General features: G+C 35.1%; 1 protein-coding gene and 1 long non-coding RNA gene across 2 annotated transcripts in view; one reads left to right on the top strand and one right to left on the bottom strand.

Moving 5' to 3' along the window:
• The window catches only part of Octalpha2R (alpha2-adrenergic-like octopamine receptor), a 66583-nt gene extending 46507 nt beyond the window's left edge, over window positions 1–20076 (bottom strand). Inside the window, exon 1 of the mRNA XM_035872737.2 lies at window positions 18245–20076. Coding sequence (XP_035728630.2) covers window positions 18245–19324 — 1080 coding nt within the window. The 5' untranslated portion in view covers window positions 19325–20076. The remainder of the gene's footprint in view (window positions 1–18244) is intronic.
• On the top strand, window positions 5004–6973 carry LOC146873208 (uncharacterized). Its single transcript, XR_014983795.1, has 3 exons — window positions 5004–5228; window positions 5997–6594; window positions 6720–6973. It is a non-coding gene; the product is annotated as an uncharacterized LOC146873208 (long non-coding RNA).
• Window positions 20077–21001: the final 925 nt, after the last annotated feature.

Raw genomic sequence — 21001 nt, 5'->3', positions numbered from 1 at the left:
TCTCTCTCTCTCTCTCTCTCTCTCTCTCTTTCTGTGTGTCGCACTCTCTCTCTCTCTGTGTCGCACTCTCTCTCTCTCTCTCTCTCTCTCTCTCTCTTTCTCCCTCTCTCTTTCTCTCTTTTTCTCTCGCTATCACGACGAAGCGTATCACTCAGTCATGCACATACATTTTCGTAGCACAGAATAATTCAAGTCTTCGCTCAAGCTATGGTATATTCCGAACTGGATACGTTCTGAAAATTAAATTGAAATGAAAAAGAGGAAGAAAAATAAATTTAACCGAGCGGCCAAGATACGTACATCAAGCAGAATACATAAATCGTGATCGAAGAAAAAGCAGAAAGAGCGAAAGAACAACGAACTTTTCTCTTGTACGATGAGAACTTCAAGACTTTTCTACCTAGCAACCATATGATTTTGCAGGACGCAAGACGAATTTCAATCACCCGAGAGCAGGAACTTCTCATATCGTTTTGAAAGTACTTCTCTTACCTCTCTTTTTATGCATTATCCTTTTTTTTATTGAAAATGAATCATAGCATAAAGGTTCACGTGTTTACAACTGTTCTTCTCTTATTTTCAAAGAAAGAACAATAAAAAACGAAAAAAGGCAAGTGTAGATTGCATCCTCTATTTTTACTTATGCATAAGTGATCAATTTTTATCAACGACAAAAACGTTGCCGGCTTTAAAAAATCTCCTTGTCTCCGTTTTACTCGACGATGCGTTGTATATATATTGCTTTCAAATATTTCCGAAAATGAGAAATTTTCACGACAGAAAGAGAAAGAGAAGTTCTAAGAGAAAAAAAAACAAAAGATCACTGGCAGTTGAGTGCCCGTTCTTTGTTTCGTTTTTTTTACTCTTTTCAACTTTCAACTGTTTCTTTTCTTTCTATCTCTTTCCCTTTCTGTTTTTTCGTTTTGTAAATACGTATTTCTGCAGACTTTGATACTGCTTCTCTATACTTGAGTCACAAATTCACATCATATTCAGATATTACTTCAGCGTTCATTTAGAAAATCAAATTTGTGGTAGCGCTCCGAGGATAGAGTCTGAAGTTAACCGAGCACTGGTTACTTTCTCAAAGCAACTTTTTAATTGTTGAAATGGAACGCATTATCTTATATAAGAACTCTTAATGTAGATTTTTACCCCAAATAACAGATTTTTTAGAACGCAAATCAAACGACACAGAGTAAACGACATATGCTACTTTTATGAAAACCATTACGTACTGGAACTGTATAGCAACTATCGTCCATTATGGGCGTATAGAGGAAAAGAGCAATTTCTAAATAATCAAACTATTCAATTGGGCATTATAAAAGTTACCACTATGCGGCTAGCCTAACATTTTCTATCATTTTTACAGTAGATATGTATCTAAATCGGAGTGATTCAAAAAAATAGCTCGTAATAGTTTGATTCGCTTAACATAATTTATCTTTTACATTACATAGGATATATAGTCACGTATTTGTATATATATACGTCTAGATGTACATATATGGCAATTCATAGATATGTTACGTAAGAGGAAGGCAGTGCGAGACAGAGACGAAGCGAAGTTGACATAGACCGATATCTCGTGGAGCGAACAAGCGACTACACGAGTCCTACCTTTAACCGACAGCAACGAGCAGGCCAATAGCGCCTGCTGCTTCGAATCTCGAGGCTGTCCATCATACGAATCTTGATGTATCGCGTACAGCCGCTCCCTTTATTACTATCTCCAGCTGTCCGTTAGCCGAAAGAGATCTCACACTTCCATAACGAACGTATTACCTGTCCTTTTCACGGAGAGAATTCTCGATTTTATAATGATTATTATTGACTACGAACAAGATCTCCACGAAAAGATGTTAGAATAGAACCGGGAGAGAGAGAGAGAGAGAGAGAGAGAGAGAGAGAAAGAGAGAAAGAGAGAGAGAAAGAGAAGCGCTTTATAAAGGGTGACGTTGAATTTTTTTTCGAGGGTAGAAAGACTTTAAGTCTCCGTGGACTCGTATAAGCGTATTTTCTCTTCCTCTCTTTTTACATCGGAATGTAAATAAAGCGGAAACGCATTTTGCAAACCTCCTACTATCTTTATCTCTTTCTTTCATCAACTTCCACTCCCTGGACACTTCTTTTCGCAAACAAATAGCTAAGACGGAAGTAAATCTAACTTTTACTATTACATTCTTGATTCTCTCCCTTTCTTGGACGTAGTTTCCTCGAAAAGTTTCCTTTTTCTGGATAAAAATGAATTATTATCAGTTCCCTTATAACCGTAAGATAACTGTCTCCAAGAACTCTTACTAAATCTAGGATACTATTAACAATATTAAAACTTATATCGTTAAAAGATTATTGTTACAATAGCTTTGGAAAAATTAGAAAAAGAAAAATCAGAAATAATTACATTGATCTCTATTTGATGAGCCCATTTGTGACCTATTCAGACTTTGAGACACTCTCAATTAAAAAATATCATTGTTACACCTTATGAAAGAATAAAATGGTCAACGGTAAGAGATAGCTAGTGATTCCGAGTTGAGCTTTATCTTAACGATGAAGAATGATCCGAAATCGTTCGTATAATATATTATACGAACAAACATATATGCCTTCCAACGTGTGTATTCGACTTAACGAATCTCTATTTCGATTGAATCAAAATTCTGATAAGGAATAAGCGTGTGTTTATCTTTTTCTCCGAACTTGGAATTATTAAAGAGTTGCTCTCATAAAAATGAATCACTCGCATGTAGCTCTAATGAAGTCATATTTGTAGTTCTTTCTAAATCACTAAATTAATATATTCTCGATGAATTGTATGTGAATTAACCTGTTAGCTGATTAATGTTTCATGTATTATTGTAGTGTATATAGACTCATGATTAACATTATCATGTTATTATTATAGCTTCTTTAATTATAATAACTGTTTATTTAATAACATTTAATAACGTTTTAATTTGTAGGATTCTTATGGTATCAGAGTAAAGAAAATAAAAATAAATAGTTCACTGTGTTAACAAACGAAGTATGGTATTATTTTAATAGTTCTCGACATTACTTCTTCCAAGTTCAATAATACTCTACTCTTTCATACTTACTCGTTATATACACATTGCCCTCTTGACTTCTCGATACACTATGATCTCGATCACTCATTCTTTCTTTCGTTTCATACTTTGTCTTGGGATATTATTTTTGCTCCACCTCCACAAGCATTCTCACATTCTTACATCAATCGCTTTTCACAGACACTCAATAGCAGTTCATTCAGAACATACATCAAACATTCACGTTGCCGTCGACCAATCTGTCACTCTCTCTCTCTCTTTCTCTCTCTCTCTCTCTCTCAAACAAACAAAACTTGTTGTCAAAGCAACGTGTTACTTATATAGTTTAAGTTGCCTATGCTTCTTTTATTATCCTTTCATAAATTATCCTTTTACTAACTTCGATAATTGAGAATGTATAATAAATTACTCGCTTTCTCAAAAGATTGTACTTAGGAAGACATCATTTGTGAAGTCGAACACTATCTTGAACCTAATGAAATTAATCAGTCACGTTCAGGGAAAAGAAATTTGAGCTATGCGAACATGAAACAATGTCAAAGCAAAAGCACGACAATGTTACTCTATTATGAAACATCCCTCGTACTCAAGATCCTTACTTCGGCTTTTCATCGGCAGTAGAAAGGTAGAGCTTCACATTAACAATCTGAAAACATACGGTTTCGTGCTTCGCTCTTTTCACGCTCCCTACCAATAATGGTTCCTTTGTACTTAACTATCGAGAATAATGAAATCAATTAGTCACAAAGTAAGCAAAACACTGACTCTGTGTGAGAAAAAGAGACACATAGATCAAGTATTGTGTTCTATTTGATTATCTTAACGACGAGTTTGATCTTGTTAAGTATACTCTAGGCAACACATACCGTCCTTATTCACAAGTACTACCGCCTGTACACTAATAGATATGACAGGAATGCTAGAATTCTATGTATCGATCGTCTTCTCGATAAGATATTAACCCTATGGCCTCGAGAGTTTGGTTTTCCGAGTTAGTGCAGCTATTGCTGCTGTCGTTGCCAATGTTATTGTCGATGTTCATGAAGCAGTTCTGAAAAGAGAAAGGATATACCGGGCTTTTGTTCTCTTCCGAATATCGATCGTCAGCTGCGAAGATATTACTCTCAAGAAAAGATTCGTTAACGAAGAAACCTTCCTCCGTTCTTTTAATTCAATCTCGTTTATCCTCGTTTATATTCTTTTCATTCGTTCTTATCTACAATTCTTCGTCGTTTTTTTTCCAAGTAGGTGTTTATAAGTAATTTTGAGTTTTCGTGACGTTTTTGATAGAGAGACATGTTCTCATAGATTCTTAACAATAGCTTTCACTTTTTTTTATCTTCTCGTGTAAATAGAAAATCGTATCTTCTTCGACAAGTAAAGAAAGAGAAAGTGAGAGAGAGAGAGAGAGAGAGAGAGAGGGAGAGAGAGAGAGAGAGAGAAAGCAGTTGTAGTAGCGAAAGGAGGCTAGGAAGAAAAATATAAAAATTTTCAAAAATACTAAATAAGAATTTTAATTATTTCTGTTTTTAAATTTAAAAAGAAAATCATCGTTGATTACTTCAATTTGTTGTCAGAACAATTTAACATATTCCAATGAATTACGATGCAATATGATACTTATAATATTGATTATCAAGCTTAAAGATGAAATGAAATTCTTATTTTATACTTTCCTAGTAACACGTGCAGCGAGATGATAAAAGAACGTATCAGTGTGTTCTGCGCGTGTGTGTATGTGTGAGAGAGAGAAATTTCTATCAAAAATCGTTATCTTTAGAATGCTCGCAAATTTCTACATTTATAAAGACAAGCAAAATATGTGTTTTATCTTAACACGTGACACCTTCTCGATAGTCACAAAATCTATTTACGTAACCTCACTGATTTCGACGTAGCATTCTCATATCGAAGCGATTCGAAGTCGACGGAAAACCATTCGAGCGATACCACAATTTCTTCTTTACTGGCCGTGTTATCCTTCCCCTTTTTCTCTTATTTTCTCTATGTCCTCTTGGCACGTTTCTGTCACAGAAAGGAGATTGAGTTTGGGATTTCCGTCTGAAAGGTGGAAGTGAAACAAAGGATTCTGACGCACTTTCGAACGAATGGAACTTTTACAGGAGGTCCTCTATTCTTTATACAAAATGTTAAGTGAGAAACGCATATTTCTTTTTCTCGTTTTTAAAAAAAGATTTTTATTATACTCGATAAGTTAGAAAAAAAATTCTTTAAACTTTGTTAAATGAAATTAATTATAAACATGTAAAAAAAGAACATGGCTCTCCCGGCATAGATAACATTGAATAATACTTAGGTGTATTCTTCCTATTGGGTTACACTAGGAATCGGATTGCTGTTCAATAGAATCGCCTTATTCGATTAATCACCAGTAAATTCTTGCCACAATCAATATCTAGCCGGTAATAATTATGGAGCGGAATGTTACGCGATTATCATCCAACAGTATTCGCATTGGGATCGTATAATAATCTGTAGTTTATCTTGCACGATATATTTCGCGTTAATCTCACGAAACCTTTCGATCGTAATTCAAAATTTTAGAGGGCCATGTATGTAATTCGAGAAGGTTGAAAGTCTCCACTTAAACGATTTAGAATTTACTTTAACAATTTGCAAGGCGATTCATTATCCCCATTAAAATAAATCAATTATGCACCATATATTAAATTAAATTTATTACATAATATAAATTTATATTGTCGTATAGGGATAATCACCTCCATCGCCTGTGAATAAATCCGCCGCTGTTATTATCATTTTAATTCTAAATTTAACACTTACATGTAAATTCTATAAAGTAAACTGGTTTGGAATTTGCAACTTTTGCGAATTAGTTTCGAATAAAAAATGAATGTGTTCATTGTTTAAAATAGTAAATATTTAAATGGATTTTCTCAGGTCGTGTCAACTTTTAAGGATTGAAGCGAAATCGGAAGTTTGGCGCGAAAAGGATGTATATCCTTGCACCAATATATGGATTTATAGTACAGAAAGGAAGTCGATCGTATCTCAACCGAGTACGAATATCTCTGGAACCTGAGAAAAGGGACATTGAAAGCTGGACATTGAGAGAGAGAAAGAGAGAGAAAGAGAGAGAAAGGAAGAGAAAGAGAGAAAAAGAAAGAGAAAGAAGCAGAAAGAGAGAGAGAGAGAGAGAAAGAGAGAGAAAAAAAGTGAGAAAAGAAGAAAAAGACACCTAGCCAAAAGATTGGCCGACATACCAGGTCAGAGGTTTCAGTGTCCTGGCTCGAATTCCTTATCGTTCCATTCATTCTCCCTCTTCCTCACTCCCAAGCACTCTTTTCTTTTTCTTCCAGGCTTTTCTGGACTTTCTTCCGGCCGCACAACTTTCTGTCATGCTCGCGGTAACTACAGGTATTCGAAGAAAAAGAAGACTAGGACGTCAGTATCGTCCATTGAACAGCATAAGGAGAAACGAGAATTCTGTATGTTCGCAACCGAATATTTGGTGAATTGGTTTCGTAGTTCGTGAAAAGTAGGTACAATGATTTTTGTTCTTGTCAGAGAAGTTAAATTGTTTAAGAGAATCATTATTTAATAAATGATAAAATTCAGAAAAAAAAACTGGTAGTTCAAAAGAAAAAAAATATTCTCTTGCAGCTACTAAGTTATTGTACATAATTAATCCATTTAAGTACCTAAATAATAAGGAAAGTTCCAAGTATCATACTGGAGAAGAGTTTCAAGAATAGAATGGAGAAAATTAAACTTTTTGTTGTTTTTACTTAAACCAACTTACTTCATCATGTATTATATACGTACTTACTTCATCGTGTAATACATACGTATCTATGTACTTACATAGTAGATTAATATAAGTTCTGTTAGCGACAGTATAACCGAAAAAATGAAGATGGGTGAAATGCATTTTCTTAACTAAAAATATGGAAGTATGTTACGTCCTTCGTTTTTATATCCTAATAAAAGAATCTTATAAGTATATACTCCTATGAATATCACGAAAGAAGTTTGCTGAAAATTAAATACAACGCATATTTATTACAAGTAATGGTATTATTAAAGAACGTGTAAATGAATCATTTAGCTATGCATTTAACTCTGAAATTCTCATTTTTGAAGTTTGTATCGTCAGAACAATTCGAAACGATTATCGTCAGAAATCCAACTACTCGATGGTATTATTTATAGTATTATTTATAGTAATTCTGAACGATTGGAAATATTATACGGTGATATGAAATAGAAAAGTATACGTTATATATATATATATGTATGTATATATATGTACGTGTATGTGTGTGTGTATGTGTGTGAGATAAACCGATCAGCAGTTGAACAAAAAAATAAAAGGTTCTAGCATTAATTAATTGTGTGCGTATATGTATGAGACAAATTGGTCAACAGAGCGTGATTTATCTTTTGCGAGATGCGTATGTTTATGGAAAGAAAATTGGAGTTGAGATATTGGGAGAGAGAGTGAAAAAAGGCGACAAGAGTGAGTGTGCGAGAGATTCTTAATCTTCGAAACAACGTATCAGCGAAACAGTGAGAATGTCTAGCGAGTAATGAATTAGCGAGAAAGCTAGAATGACCAACGAGTGGCGTATCAACGAAACAACGAGAATGTCTAGTGAGTGGTGTACCAGCGAAACAGCGAGAGCAACTAGCGAGAGTGACCAGCGAAGTAAGAATAAGTGTACTATCGAAACAGCGAAAGGACCAACGAGTCAGCGAATAGCGAATAGCGAATAGCCTGTGACATTGGTTTTATATCTAACTAATAGTCGAGCACAATGTTGTTTTCCTCAGCATTGCGCTTGCCTATCAGTAAAGTAAAATGGTACGTACTATCATCTTCACCACATTTAAAATATTTTCCCTACATATATATATTTGGGTTGGAAGGTTCTAGCTCTAGTTAGTCGTGTGTGTATGTGTGCATGAGATAAGTAAATCTATCGGCAGAAGAACAAAAAGATGGAAAGTTCTAGAATTAGTTAGTTGTGTACACATGTGTGAGACAAATTGGTCAGCAATCGAACAAAGCATGGTCTGTCCTTTGTGAGATGGGTTGTTTATAAAAGGAAGAGAAGGGGCTGAGATTGGGAGAGAGAGAGAGAAATATAGAGAGAAGCATGTGATGCATACGCATGAATGTGAGTGAGGATGAGAAAGGCTACGGGGTGTAAGAAAAGAACAACGGAAGGACAGTCTTGAGTAGAACAACGAGAAGAGAAAAATCAGAGTTAAAAGGTAAGACTAACAAAGAATAATGAGAAAAGTAACACAGAGTAAAAGATAACGAGTAAAGCTTGCACTAAACCAGAGAAAGAGAAAAGAGTTGTAATATTTTAGTTATAACATATTAATTATAGTGTCTTTATCAATAAAATACGTATTAAGAGTAAGTGATCCAAATTAGTCAATCTGTATTTTTCAGGTAGGATTGCAAAAAATATTCTACATACACATATATATATATATATATATATATATATATATATGTTATATATATGTAAAAGAAAACGTGTGATCTGCTTGTTTTCTTTTTAATATATAAGATAAATTCGAAGAATTTTTCCGACACCAGAACTATTAATAAGTCGATTGTTAAAAAGATTTTCCTTTTCTTACCATTAAATCCTGCTTTTTCTACAATTTACATAATTAATGAGGTTTTAATGAATTACTGCTTGTTCTTATTGTTACTTAAGAAAACAGCAACGTGGCATAGTCAATCTGTATGAATCGTTAAGGAGCTTGTACGGTGGCTTTAACATTCGATTTTCCCTATCTTTTACGGCCTTGTAATGTATGTTTTTGAGAGAAACATGAAAAGTGCTTCCTCTTTTTTCGATGAACAGATTTCACATGCAATTCGTTTTGCAGCTTTATGAACGTGGCTCCAGAGTTTTGCTCCAATCTGATCTCATCTTTTTATTTACCTTTTCATACTTCCTTCTTTCAACATCCTGTTTCTCACAATCTTTCTCATGTCTTATCTTTCATTTGTACTAACTCGACGGTTCTTTTCGTTAGAAGACGATTTTCTCGGTTTTAAACAAAAGTAATTAAATTGTAGACTTTAATAAAAATATTGTTGCTAAAAAAATTAGCAAGGAGCCATCATGTTTTAGATCATCGTTTTTGTATAATTATACGCATAATTTTTTATTAATTATTTATTTTTAATTTTTTGTCAAACAGCTTTTAGAATATCTCAAGTGTATTTCACATTTTTTTCATAGACAAGAGTCCATCTTATCATCTCTTTTTTTCCTTTTTTTACTCTCGTTTGAAAAGTGCGAAATCTTTAGTAGTGTATTTTGTATGAGTCGAATATCTGCGAGCGAGAACGGTATTTGAAGCGCATCGTTGAGTCGCCCGAAGGCAGCTTGCCATTTCGGAAGCTGCTTGCATTACGTAGCTCTTCCTATACGTATATTTGTATCTTCGTACGTATAACTAGAAGAGGAGTCTATATACAACTGGGCGGTGGGTCGAGAGGGACGACGGTTTTATTAAAAACACTCTTTACGTCTGACGAAATGCAATCACTCTGAGCTATCGTTCCATTTAAAAGTAGCATAGCTCGCATGCTCCTGCGAAACGATTCGACGCATCAAGGATGCCTTTAACCTAACATTTTTTAATAAAGTATGCCGTATCACTCATTTCTTGTCTCCCTCTCTCTCTCTCTCTCTCTCTCTCTCTCTCTCTCTCTCTCTCTCTCTCTCTCTCTTTCGTTTGTTTTTGGAAGCTTGAAGCGTTTCTAAGCGGAAAATATAATTTTATTTTACGAATAAACTGGCTACTTTCGTTCGTAAACTAACATCGGTAAATATTGAGCATTTCGTACGAATGATTTTAGAATGCAAACGGATTCAAGTTAAATATACGTATTTCTTAATTACAAGGGAAAAGCATCCATCCTCGTAGTTGTAACATGAACGTAGATGTGTATGGTATATATAGTGCCGTATTGAACAAGAAATATAGTATAAAAATGTGCCCTCGTATATGGAAAAGACATGAATAACGACTCCTGCTAATTGCTTAGTCGCAATTTATGGCATTTTTCGCGGTGCATATTTATGATCCCACTTGCATTTTTGCCCATACGAGCTTTATTCGAGACACAAATTTTTCCGTAATGATGAAGTGAAAAAAAAATGTCGGAAAATAATATATAACCTGCGGGTGTACTTATTAAAAAGCAGCTTATCTCATCTTCACTGGAATCTCAAAAAATTATTGTTCATCTCGGATTTAAATATTCATGTTATCGTATATTTCTCGTAATTATGCATATTTTCATGATATTGTATAAAATCATAACAGATACAAATTAAACACGTAGAAATAAAACTATATCGTTTCAATATATTATTTGATATTATTTCTGTGCGTAACGAATATTCGTGTAAGAGGTGTCGGTTAAATTCCAAAAAGAAAGGAGTAATTCAACATAGGAAATTGAAAAAAAGTTATCAAGAGTGATGAGGGAGATAGAAAGCAAACGAGTATTGGAAGGAAAGAAGATAGGAGATGAAAAGGAGGACTAGAGAGAGACATCTTCAAAGGCTGACGTTCGATGGTTCATCGTCAGCTTCCAATCTTTGAACACGACGTGTCAGCTACTTCGTTCTCAAGGTAACGAAGTTAGAACGATCGGATGTGGATCGGATGTGAGAGGCGTTTCAGCAATGAGCAAGCTTAACGACCGATGTACTAATTGTGGTTGTCGTGCGATAATCTTTTTCGAACTCATTCTGTCTCTTTTTCACTATTACCTATTTCACATCATACTATGTAAGAGTCACTTTCTTTTTCTATTGATCCGCTCTAAGATATATCAGATTAAAAGCTAATTTAACGACCAGTTCGCCGAGTACCAACTAACGCGGAATATTGGACGCCTTGCCCTTTTCTCCCTAATTTCATTTCACGGTCAAATTCAATTTAACGGAATTTCTCACAAATATAGTACTAAAAAAATTTGCAAAGATGTCATCTTTCGAAAAGATCCATTTTTTTGACTTTTTTAATTAACTACACAGAAGGTCATTTAAATGTTACCAAGTAAAAATAAAGTTTTACCAAGCAAACTGAAATTGTAGCACGTAAAAGGGAGTGAGAAGGAAAACAACAAATGAAGACAAAAAGATAGACAAATAGACATAATTCTACTGGTTCACGTCATATTTTCATACTTTATGTCATATTTTCACAAATATACACTATTTATAATTCTCTCCTTCGCGTATCAACTTCGTTGTTTTTTCTAGGTTCCTTTATTTCTCTCTTTCTCTCTCTTTCTCTCTCTCTCTCTCTTTTTCTTTCATTCGTTCATTCCAACTTTTCATTTCCACATTTCTAAAATTCATTGTAGTTACGCATACAACGTGCGATTTTTTTGTGTAGATCGTAACCCTTCAATAGCCAAACCATTTCGTGAGGCAAACTTTTTTGCATCGCACTCGTTAGCCAGTACAAGAAAAGGTAGTAACTAGATAGTACTCGTTATCATTATCGACGGTCAAAGGACAGCAGAAAAAAGCTGTCTTTTAATCATTTTAAAACATTATCAACCATTGGTACCTACCATCACTTAATAAACGAGCAAAGTACGGATTATATAAATTCAAAAATTGTGTAGAACGAGATCGAAGTAATATATGTGTATCTCGATTTACGTTAAAATAGCAAGAGACAATATTAAATCATCAAATGAATCTCGCCATGGACATTTTAACGTGTTTTAATTCGAAAATATTGACGAAAATCGTTGAATAATAATTTTTTATAAAGATCAAGGAGAAAAAAAGAAGCGGAGTTTCGATGATGTAAGAGTATCGATTCTGAAGCAGCCATTTTGTGCACTAAATGAAAGAGAAGAAAGAAAGATAAAGAAAGAAAAAGAAAAAGAGTTAGTTTACTGGATGTCTGGCTGTCACATTCAGTTAATACATCGCATTTGGGTTGTGTTCCTTCTTTTCCACCCTCTAATGCTCTCGCCCTTCACAAATTTTCTCGATTTCAAGCTCGTAGAATTTTGTTGGCATTTATCAAACACCTTTGACTAGGATGTCCGCCCTTTCGCCTGTCAATCGTTGCCACGTCTCACATTGTGAGAAGGTAAGAGAAAATGACAGAAAGTGAGTTTGATTCAACCTCGATCTGACTACTACTACTCAACACACGCAACATATTAATGTGAGTAAGCATATTGCATATTGATCTAATTTTTAAAGTGTCAATCCTTTTTCTCTATCTCTTTCTCCTTGTCTTTTGTAAAAGAATCTAATTGAAATAGAAAATCCTACGAGTGATTAAAATAATTCTATTTCGTATATAACGTAGTCTTTATACTTCTTGAATATATGGCTTTTTTCTCCATTTTTTTATTCTCTTCTATTTATTTATTTAATTACGTGTTAATTGTATTTACTTACTATTTATTTAAATTTTTATATCGTTATTCTTCAACCTTAATATAGACATCAAATCTATTGTATGTGTGTATATATATATTTTTTTCTTTTTTGTTTCATCGCTCGACATTGTTCAAAACCAAAGCAGGATACAATTAATATCAATAGTTTCTTACTTTTTCAACTCTCGACCTCGATACTAAATTCTCTTGCATTCCACGAAGTTACTTCATTATGATCGCAATCACTATGTATTATCATTATTACTTCCCAAGGTAAAAGAAGGCGCAAGAAGAAACGCGAAACGCTCGTTGAATCTTCGCGCAATCTCTTCTAGTAGAGAAGAAAGAAGTGTAACGGCTTAGAAGGAGGACCGAACGACGAGAGAAATATTCAGCTCGCGCACTCGGGCCGAGTGCAATAGCGTGTTACCATCGCATCGTTCTTAACTCTTTGTCGAGGGGATTACGTCGAGAAAGTGGAAGAGACGGGGCGAAAGATCGGCAAAAAGATTCTTGGATTGAAAAGGAGTAATCATAAATTCTATTCCGTTCTCGGAAGTAAACGAAGTTCGCTCTTTTCTCTCGTTTTAAAGTGTGAAAGGTGAAACACATTCAATAATTAATTCAAATATCGGCACGAATAATAAATTTCATAAATCTTTTTTGAATAATATTCTAGCTGGTACGAAATGAAAAAAAATAATACGTGAAATCGTCCTAGAATATTTATCATTTTTTATTTTGTTTCTAAATAATGGCCGTTACTTGCTATGTTTATAATCTTGGCAATTTCGATCGATAAGACTTAAAACGCGATAAATTTGTCTCGTTTCTTCATTTTCTCACTTTTCAGAATACTACAAAGGTTCTTAGGGATTAGTCGGCCATACTTAAGCAAGAGGATCGTTATTTCCGTTTGTTTGATCTCAAATTGCGAGATGAATTCGAGCGAACGCGGAGGACGCTGTTAAAGATAAGAAAGAAAGAAGAAAGAGAGAGAAAGAGAGAAAGGGATAGTGAAAGAGGGAAGCATGATTAACGACCCGCTTTTACCACTTTTCGCCATGACTGTACACCATCTTCCGACTCTCCGACATCTCTCATTCTCTCTTTCTTTCTTTCTTTCTCTTCTAAGTTTTAGGGATTACGAGGCAAGGTCTTGTGAATAAAGTGGCTCGATTAAAATTTTACGGTCTAGTCTTTCACGGCGATCGGATCGCCGTAGCAATTACTTTTTCTGGGTACTCCTCCGATAGTCTGTCTTTTCCTCGCTCTCCCTCCTAGTGTTGGCCATCTCTTTCCTTCGTTCATCAAATGAAACTTTCATTTTGTCCCGTGCGATCACCTGCCTTCTCTTTTTCTTCCTCTTTCTTTTTCGAGATCCCGATGGAAGACCGGATATAACAATGGAATCCGTAATGAGAGGAGGCTTAAAAAATTCAAGGAAGGGGGAAAAACCGACTAACTTTGCGTTCGAAAAGTTTCTCATTAAACCGAATAACTCTCTTTTTATATAGATTGATTTTATATCGGTTTCCTCAGACGTTTATTTTTCAAATAGTTATTGGTCCGAAAGAATTTCGTGAGACACTTTTTGATATCTTCAGAATTTTATCTTACATAATCTTTCGTAATAAACACATAACTTTTCAATCCAATTTCTTAGTAGATTTATCTCAAACTTATAAAACTATTCTGAATGCAGCTGTCTTCGTCAAAAGCTCAAATACCTTAAAGGAAGAACCAACAAAATTGTAAAATAAAAAACATTTATAGAATATATATATCTTTAATAGATTAGAGAATTCTGATAATAAGATTTAATGAATTACCAGCGTTATCTTAAATGCGTCATTTCATGTGGTCTGTTAACATAAATAAATAGTTAATAAAATTGCTATAAGAAAAATCTATCAATATTACCTCTTAAAGCAGTACCTCTACATCTTGCAAATCCTAAATGTTATTTTTAAAGTATCTAAGGGACATGTATTTTATTTTTTTCAAGGAAGATACAAAGATATGTCGTTAATAATCGAAGAAATTCGATTGGTTGATATTGTTCGTTCAAACTCCTATTTCCATAAACATTACTGTTAACGATTTACAGTCATATTAGATTAATTAAAATAAAATGAATTATAAACGCATATATCTGATCCACCGCAATTACTACAGTTGTTTCTAAACAACCAAGGGAATAGATACTTTTAACAATATAGGACATCAAGTAAATTAAATCTCTTTCTTTTCTTCTCTCTCTCTCTCTCTCTCTCTCTCTCTCTCTCTCTCTCTCTCTCTCTCTCTCTCTCTCTCTCTCTCTCTGCTTTCTTCGTATTATGTTCAAGAAAGAGAAAGACACTTAATAGAAAGGAGATGGAAATCGTAAAAATCGCTTCGAAATACTTCGATGTGTAATTGACATAGAGCTTAAATAATCGAAGAACATCCTTTCCCGTTAACAGAGTGAGATCGAGTAAAAAGCTTGATGAGGTTCTTCGCTCAGGAATAGCTACAAAATCTTGCTTCCATTCTTCTCAATCCCATTCTCTTTCTCATTTTTCTCTCTTTTTTTTTTTGATTTTCGCCTTTTCGACCGTATCTTCGAACAATCATGAGATATTTCGATTAAAACCGTCGCTCAACATAATTATCTAATTGATTTGAAAGCTACCACTAGTTTCTTCTCTCTCTCTCTCTTTCTCTCTTTCTCTCTCTCTCTTTTTCTTTCTCTCTCTCTTTACTTGATTTCAACCTTTTCTTCGTTTTGCCTAGAACACCACGACTAGTACTACCATTAAACGTGTATTTAATTTCTAGGAGAACCAATAATAGAAACGTTAATTCCGTAGTCGATGAAATATCAATAGACGATGTCGAATTACATTTCCTAGATAATGGAGATGGAAGTAACCAAAGAAAGAAAGAGAGAGAGAGAGCGAGAGAGAGAGAGAAAAGAGAAAAGTTCGATAAAAATTGAAAATGATCTATGATAAAGATACTTGTAACGATATTTAAATGAGAAATGCTGCTGAATTATATTACTCTCGCTATGAGTTGCTTTTCCTTTCTTTATTATCGAACTGTCTTTTATTTGAGTTACTATGTAACGAATACATTTCTCCAATATAGATATAAGCAACCTTTAGCCAGAAATCAATGAATCGATAAATCTTAGGATGGATTTATATTTATCTAATAAACTATAAATTAGAATTTCAGCATTACAGAATGAGCAACAGTTGTAAGCAATCGAAAATAGTATTGAAATAAAGAATAAGAGCTCTTTCAAACATTTTCGAGACATTTACGAAAACTTTTGAGTAGAATATCAAACGTAATGAACATCGTACTTTAGTCTTTTTCGAAAATAGGTAGCCTTTTTTAAAAGTCTTTAATAAAATTTAAACCGTTAAGAAGCGACGATGCGAAAAAATAGATCGAATAATGAAGTAACAATCGTTCGCAGATTAGTCTTCTTCACTGTATTCTTTTCGAAGACGGTCGACGACCGACCCTCTTTTGCAGAAATCCAATAACGTTTGTCAAGCGGCGAGATGGTAGCGTGGCTGTATCAGAACTCGCCGCTCGTAAACCAAAGACCAAAATTGATAGCTGCGACGATACGTTTTTTTTCGTCGCATACCATTAATTCGTCTCGAAAATCACAGACTCGTAGAGATTTCTCGTCAGAATACGTCTCTCTTAGATCGTTCCGTGTATAAGTGGAATTTCAAGAAGAACGATCGTATCTCGTCGACCCTCGTAAAAATAGATTTTGCAACATCTTATTTATGAGAGAGATATCCATGTCGATCGAAAAATCGATTTTATATCGAGTTTCTTTCTCGAAAATTATCGGCTCTCGACTGAAAGATTTTCGAGTCCATTCTTCGGGAATTAATCACAAACCAACGTACTAATCGTATTATAGTTTAATCCTATTAAAAGATTTCGTCGCGCGGTCGAAGCGATTGCTTAAAAAAAAAAAAAAATAGGAAAATATAGGAATAAACTTACCTAGAAGGATAAAAATCGAAAAACTGACAATGAGACGAAACGTCTCTACATCTCGAGTTCTATAAAAGTAAATTCGTCGAAACAACGGTCTGCTATTAACTTTCGTAAAGGTATTTCTTTGAAGACTCAACTTCATGACTTTCCTTTTATAGAATCGCACTTATTACATGCTTACCGCGATAACTTTTTCTTGTGGGAAAGTTTCGTTGAAACCCGATTAACCCTTCTCATCCCTCAACTTTTTCTCCAGAAATTTATTTAATTTATTTCAAAAACTTGGACGTTCTGACTAACGAAATATCGTAATAAATTAAATGAATACGGATATCTATTTCTATCGGCTGCCTTTTCAACGAAAATCCTCTCTTTCGCTCGTAAAAACATCTTGCGGGCTGTGAGTTTATTCGCATTAAATCAGCAAGGTAGGAATCGTGCACCTAAAAGGAGTCACGAAAGTCAAAGAAAGAATTTTTCAGAGCGTTTTACAACGTAGTTTGAACATTTTAAAGAGTTTAAATACTTTTTTAGCATGATTTATCGGTAACGATGAATTAGTAGATACGTATTTTCGATAAGATCAAAAACAAAATACAACAACTTTTACTCGATACCTTGAGATTTTTAAACAGGAAAAGAAACTTTTTCGACAAGTATCAAGAGTCTCTGAAAGATCTCTTCACTCTTGAATACACCAGCGTTGCTTTGCATCACTTACGAACCGGTCTTTTTCTTTATTTCTCTCCGCTTGTTTTTGTTCGTTTGAAAAAAACATTAAAAAATTGACGTCAGTCGATAACATTCGACTTCTTTATGTCTTGCATGCTACTAACATCCGATAATCATCACTCGTCTTTTCTATTCTGATGAAGATCGAGAGGATTACTTCGATCGTGGAAAAAATATTTGTAGGCAGGAACTTGTTTGTATTAATTTCAAGTAACATTAATTTTTACGTGTTCTTTTAATTAATTTGCGTAAGTAGATAATTGATAAAATATTATGATTAATTTACTTTTTGATATTTAATAACTAATCCATTCTAACGATATTAAGTTTATTTACAGTATATATAATACTGTGCGATTTTTTCAAATAAAAATAAGATTTTAGCGATAATCGATCCAATTAATCTAGGAATATTCTTTGTGTGAAGATTTATTATTAAGAGAGAGAGAAAGAGAGAGGGAAAGGAAATATGAATAAGCCAATTTATTACAAATTTAGTTGACGGTCCTGAAATCGATCGATGTGATTAAAGGATATGATTTCCAACGTTTTTTCAAAACTATTTAGTTTTTCTAACAAATCAATCTAGCTCAGAGTCCGATCTGACATATTTTCTAGAAAGTCGGATAAAATCAACGTGCCCCGAAAACCCACATGATATCTCTTCGCCGAGTTCACAATGTGATCTCATGATAATCGAATGTTCTTTCACATTTATCCGACATGACAAAAATATTTAACGAATCCTTTATCGCGTGAAAATACGAATTAAATTTCTACTTCTTTACTCTTCTATTATCTATCGTAAATTGTATAATCATTAATTCCAATATTTCAAATCCAATATATCAGTGATCTGGATTTTATAAAAGAATAGATAAAACAAATGTGTACTCTCGATTTTTATCGAAAAAGTAAAACGAAAGGATGACATGAAAACATCCCTATTCTGATTTTAAGGTATTAAAAAAAAATTACTCACCTTGCATTTGGGATAATCCTCTTCCGGTGTTGGCCTCTTCCAGCCAAGCAATGGCGGTATACAAACGAGAGCGGATAATAGCCAGACGAGGGCGATCATAAGTGCCGCCCTGGCCGGTGTTCTTTTCTTCAAGTAATCCACTGCCTGAGTAATGCTCCAGAACCTATCGAGACTTATGAGACAGAGATTCATGATGCTGGCCGTGCAGAGTAACACATCCATCGCTGAGTATATATCGCACCACCAATAGCCAAAGATCCAATAACCCATGATCTCGTTCGCTAATGAGAATGGCATTATGATGAGACCCAGGAAGAAGTCTGCGACAGCGAGACTAGCGATGAACCAGTTCTGAATATTCTTCAGTGCTTTCTCCGTCATAATCGCAATTATTACAAGCATGTTACCAACGACGATTACTACCATCAAAAGGGTAGCCACGATCGAGGCCAGGATGATGTGCGGCAAAGTATATCCCGATGGATACATGCTATCACCGAAAACGATCAAGGTCTCGTTATTATAGCTTTTATTCGAAGTATACTGTAGACTCTCGTTGAAGATGGAGTCGTTGGAGGAAGAGACGGCAAGATCTTTCATAGTGTCGGAGGTTACGTCAAAGAGAAGATCAACGCCAAGGCTCGAACCTCCAGTGAAGATCTCAAAAGTGCTCCTATCGGAGACGCTGGAAATCAAAGAATCTTCCCTTTCGCAGGCATAACCGAGGGGATTTCTTCCTCTCGGCTGTTCACCGATCTCCTTGATTGGATCGTTAGAAGTTTCCACCGACTTGTTTTTTTCCCCTTCTCTTCTACTTTCCTCTATTCGCTCGGTGCCGTTCCAGTCGGTCCAACCGACAGCAAAATCGGTAAGGCGAGTGATCGTTTCTGTCCTCCCTCGTTCTTCTCTCGTTTCCTCGTAGCTTTTCGAGGTGGCCTCGCTGATCGTAGAAAAAGACGTTGAGCCGGCAATTGTCGAACGAGACCACGTCATGTTCTCCTCGAAGACGTTCGTGGACGCCGTTGCCGAGCTACCGGCGTCGTCGATAAACATAATGTTCCCAAGAAGTGGCGGAATCATCACTCGCACCCTCGCCGTGCTCTGCGGATGCTATCTCGTCGCGGTTGAGGAACTTACGTCGGGGGACGACGCACCACCGTCGTTGGAGGACGCCTCTAATGTCGCGCCGATAGAGGAACGCGGATAACAGCTTGCACCAGGTGCCAATTCCAGTAATAACAATAGCAAGAGAGTGGTGGTCTCGTCGCATCTCGAGGTCAGCGCCGTCATGCCCGCTTCGACATTGTCATTCTTATCGAAGATCGAACCAGTCTCTCTTTCTCTCCTTCACCCCTTCTCTCTTTCTCCTTTTAAATTCCTCCTTTACTCGTCGTCTTTCACTTCAAGTGCAGATTTATTACCTAATACGTGAGATTGTGTTTTTATAGATATTAAATTTTTTATTTAATAAAACGTTGAACCATCGTCTACATAAGAATTATGAGATCTTTCATTCTGAAGCTAATATCTGGGGCGGTAAGTGACGCTCGGTGACGCGAATTGTTTCTCAATGAAGGCATCGAAGTGTCCTCATTTCTCTGCCTTTCTTCCTTTTTTCTTTTTGTTCTTTCTGCGTCTCTTCGTTTTTTTACATCATCGTTGTCGTTGTCTTAATCGTAGATTGGCCCTTTAGTTATTGCTTTGCGTGAATCGCGACTGCAAAATTCACTGGCTCACGATGACAGTATCAATACGATCGAACGAAAAAAAATGTATTCATATAGAAAATGAGAGACAGAGAGAGAGAGAGAGAGAGAGAGAGAGAGAGAGAGAGAGAGAGAGAGAGAGAGATAAAGAGATAAAGAAAGCGAGTAAAAAGCAAAAGGAGAGAGATGAACATCCGGCGAGTAGGATGGATGTATGAAAGGATCGAGAGGGTAAAGATTAAACTATACAAATGTGTAGACGCATGGTAAAAGTAGAAAGAAGAAAGAGAGGATTAAAATGCGCGTGAAAAATTGGTCCCCCTTTCTAACCTTTCCTTTAAATTAATCCCAGGCATGGATATTTGACACGAACTATACTGAATCGTGTAAAAGAGAGAGAGAGAGAGAGAGAGACAGAGAGAGAGAGAGAGAGAGAGAGAGAGAAAACTTTTTTTGATTCAAGAAAGCCCGATTATTTATCGAAACACTGTGTTTCTCTATCTCTCTCACAATTTTGGCTCTTCGTATTTAAAGGTCTCGACGTTTGAAATAACTTGTACGTTGATTCGCACTAACGACGTCCGCGAGCTAATAATTAATTATCGCACGGGGACTAAAGTCTAAGCGTTGGATACCCGTACTGCTCCGACCTGCTTTCCGAATCATATTGGAAGATAAATGCTTCGATATATATATGTGTGTGTGTATGTATGTATGTATGTGTCTCTTTGTGTGTGTGTGTGTGTCTGTATACACACATACACATATATATATAATATATATAATATATATATATAACTTTATATATATATATAAATATATATATATAAAGTAAAAGGAAGATCAACAAGAAATTGAATAACGGAAAAAGTGTGCGGATAGAATTATAGACCGCGAGAAAGATTATTTATTGATCGCGTATGCACGACGAAAAACACACGAATCCCAATTCGAAATTCGAATAACTTTCACACTAAATATCCGTAATTCGATCGATTCTCGAACGATATGTTCGACGGGCAGCAGAACATTCGTAATATATATACATATG

This window comes from Vespa mandarinia, chromosome 2 (assembly GCF_050613455.1).
Source record: "Vespa mandarinia isolate Hongniang chromosome 2, ASM5061345v1, whole genome shotgun sequence".
In the NCBI taxonomy this organism is placed as follows: Eukaryota; Metazoa; Arthropoda; class Insecta; order Hymenoptera; family Vespidae; genus Vespa; species Vespa mandarinia.
The sequence above is the reverse complement of the archived record's forward strand: the minus strand, read 5'-3'. Positions and strand labels throughout refer to the sequence as shown.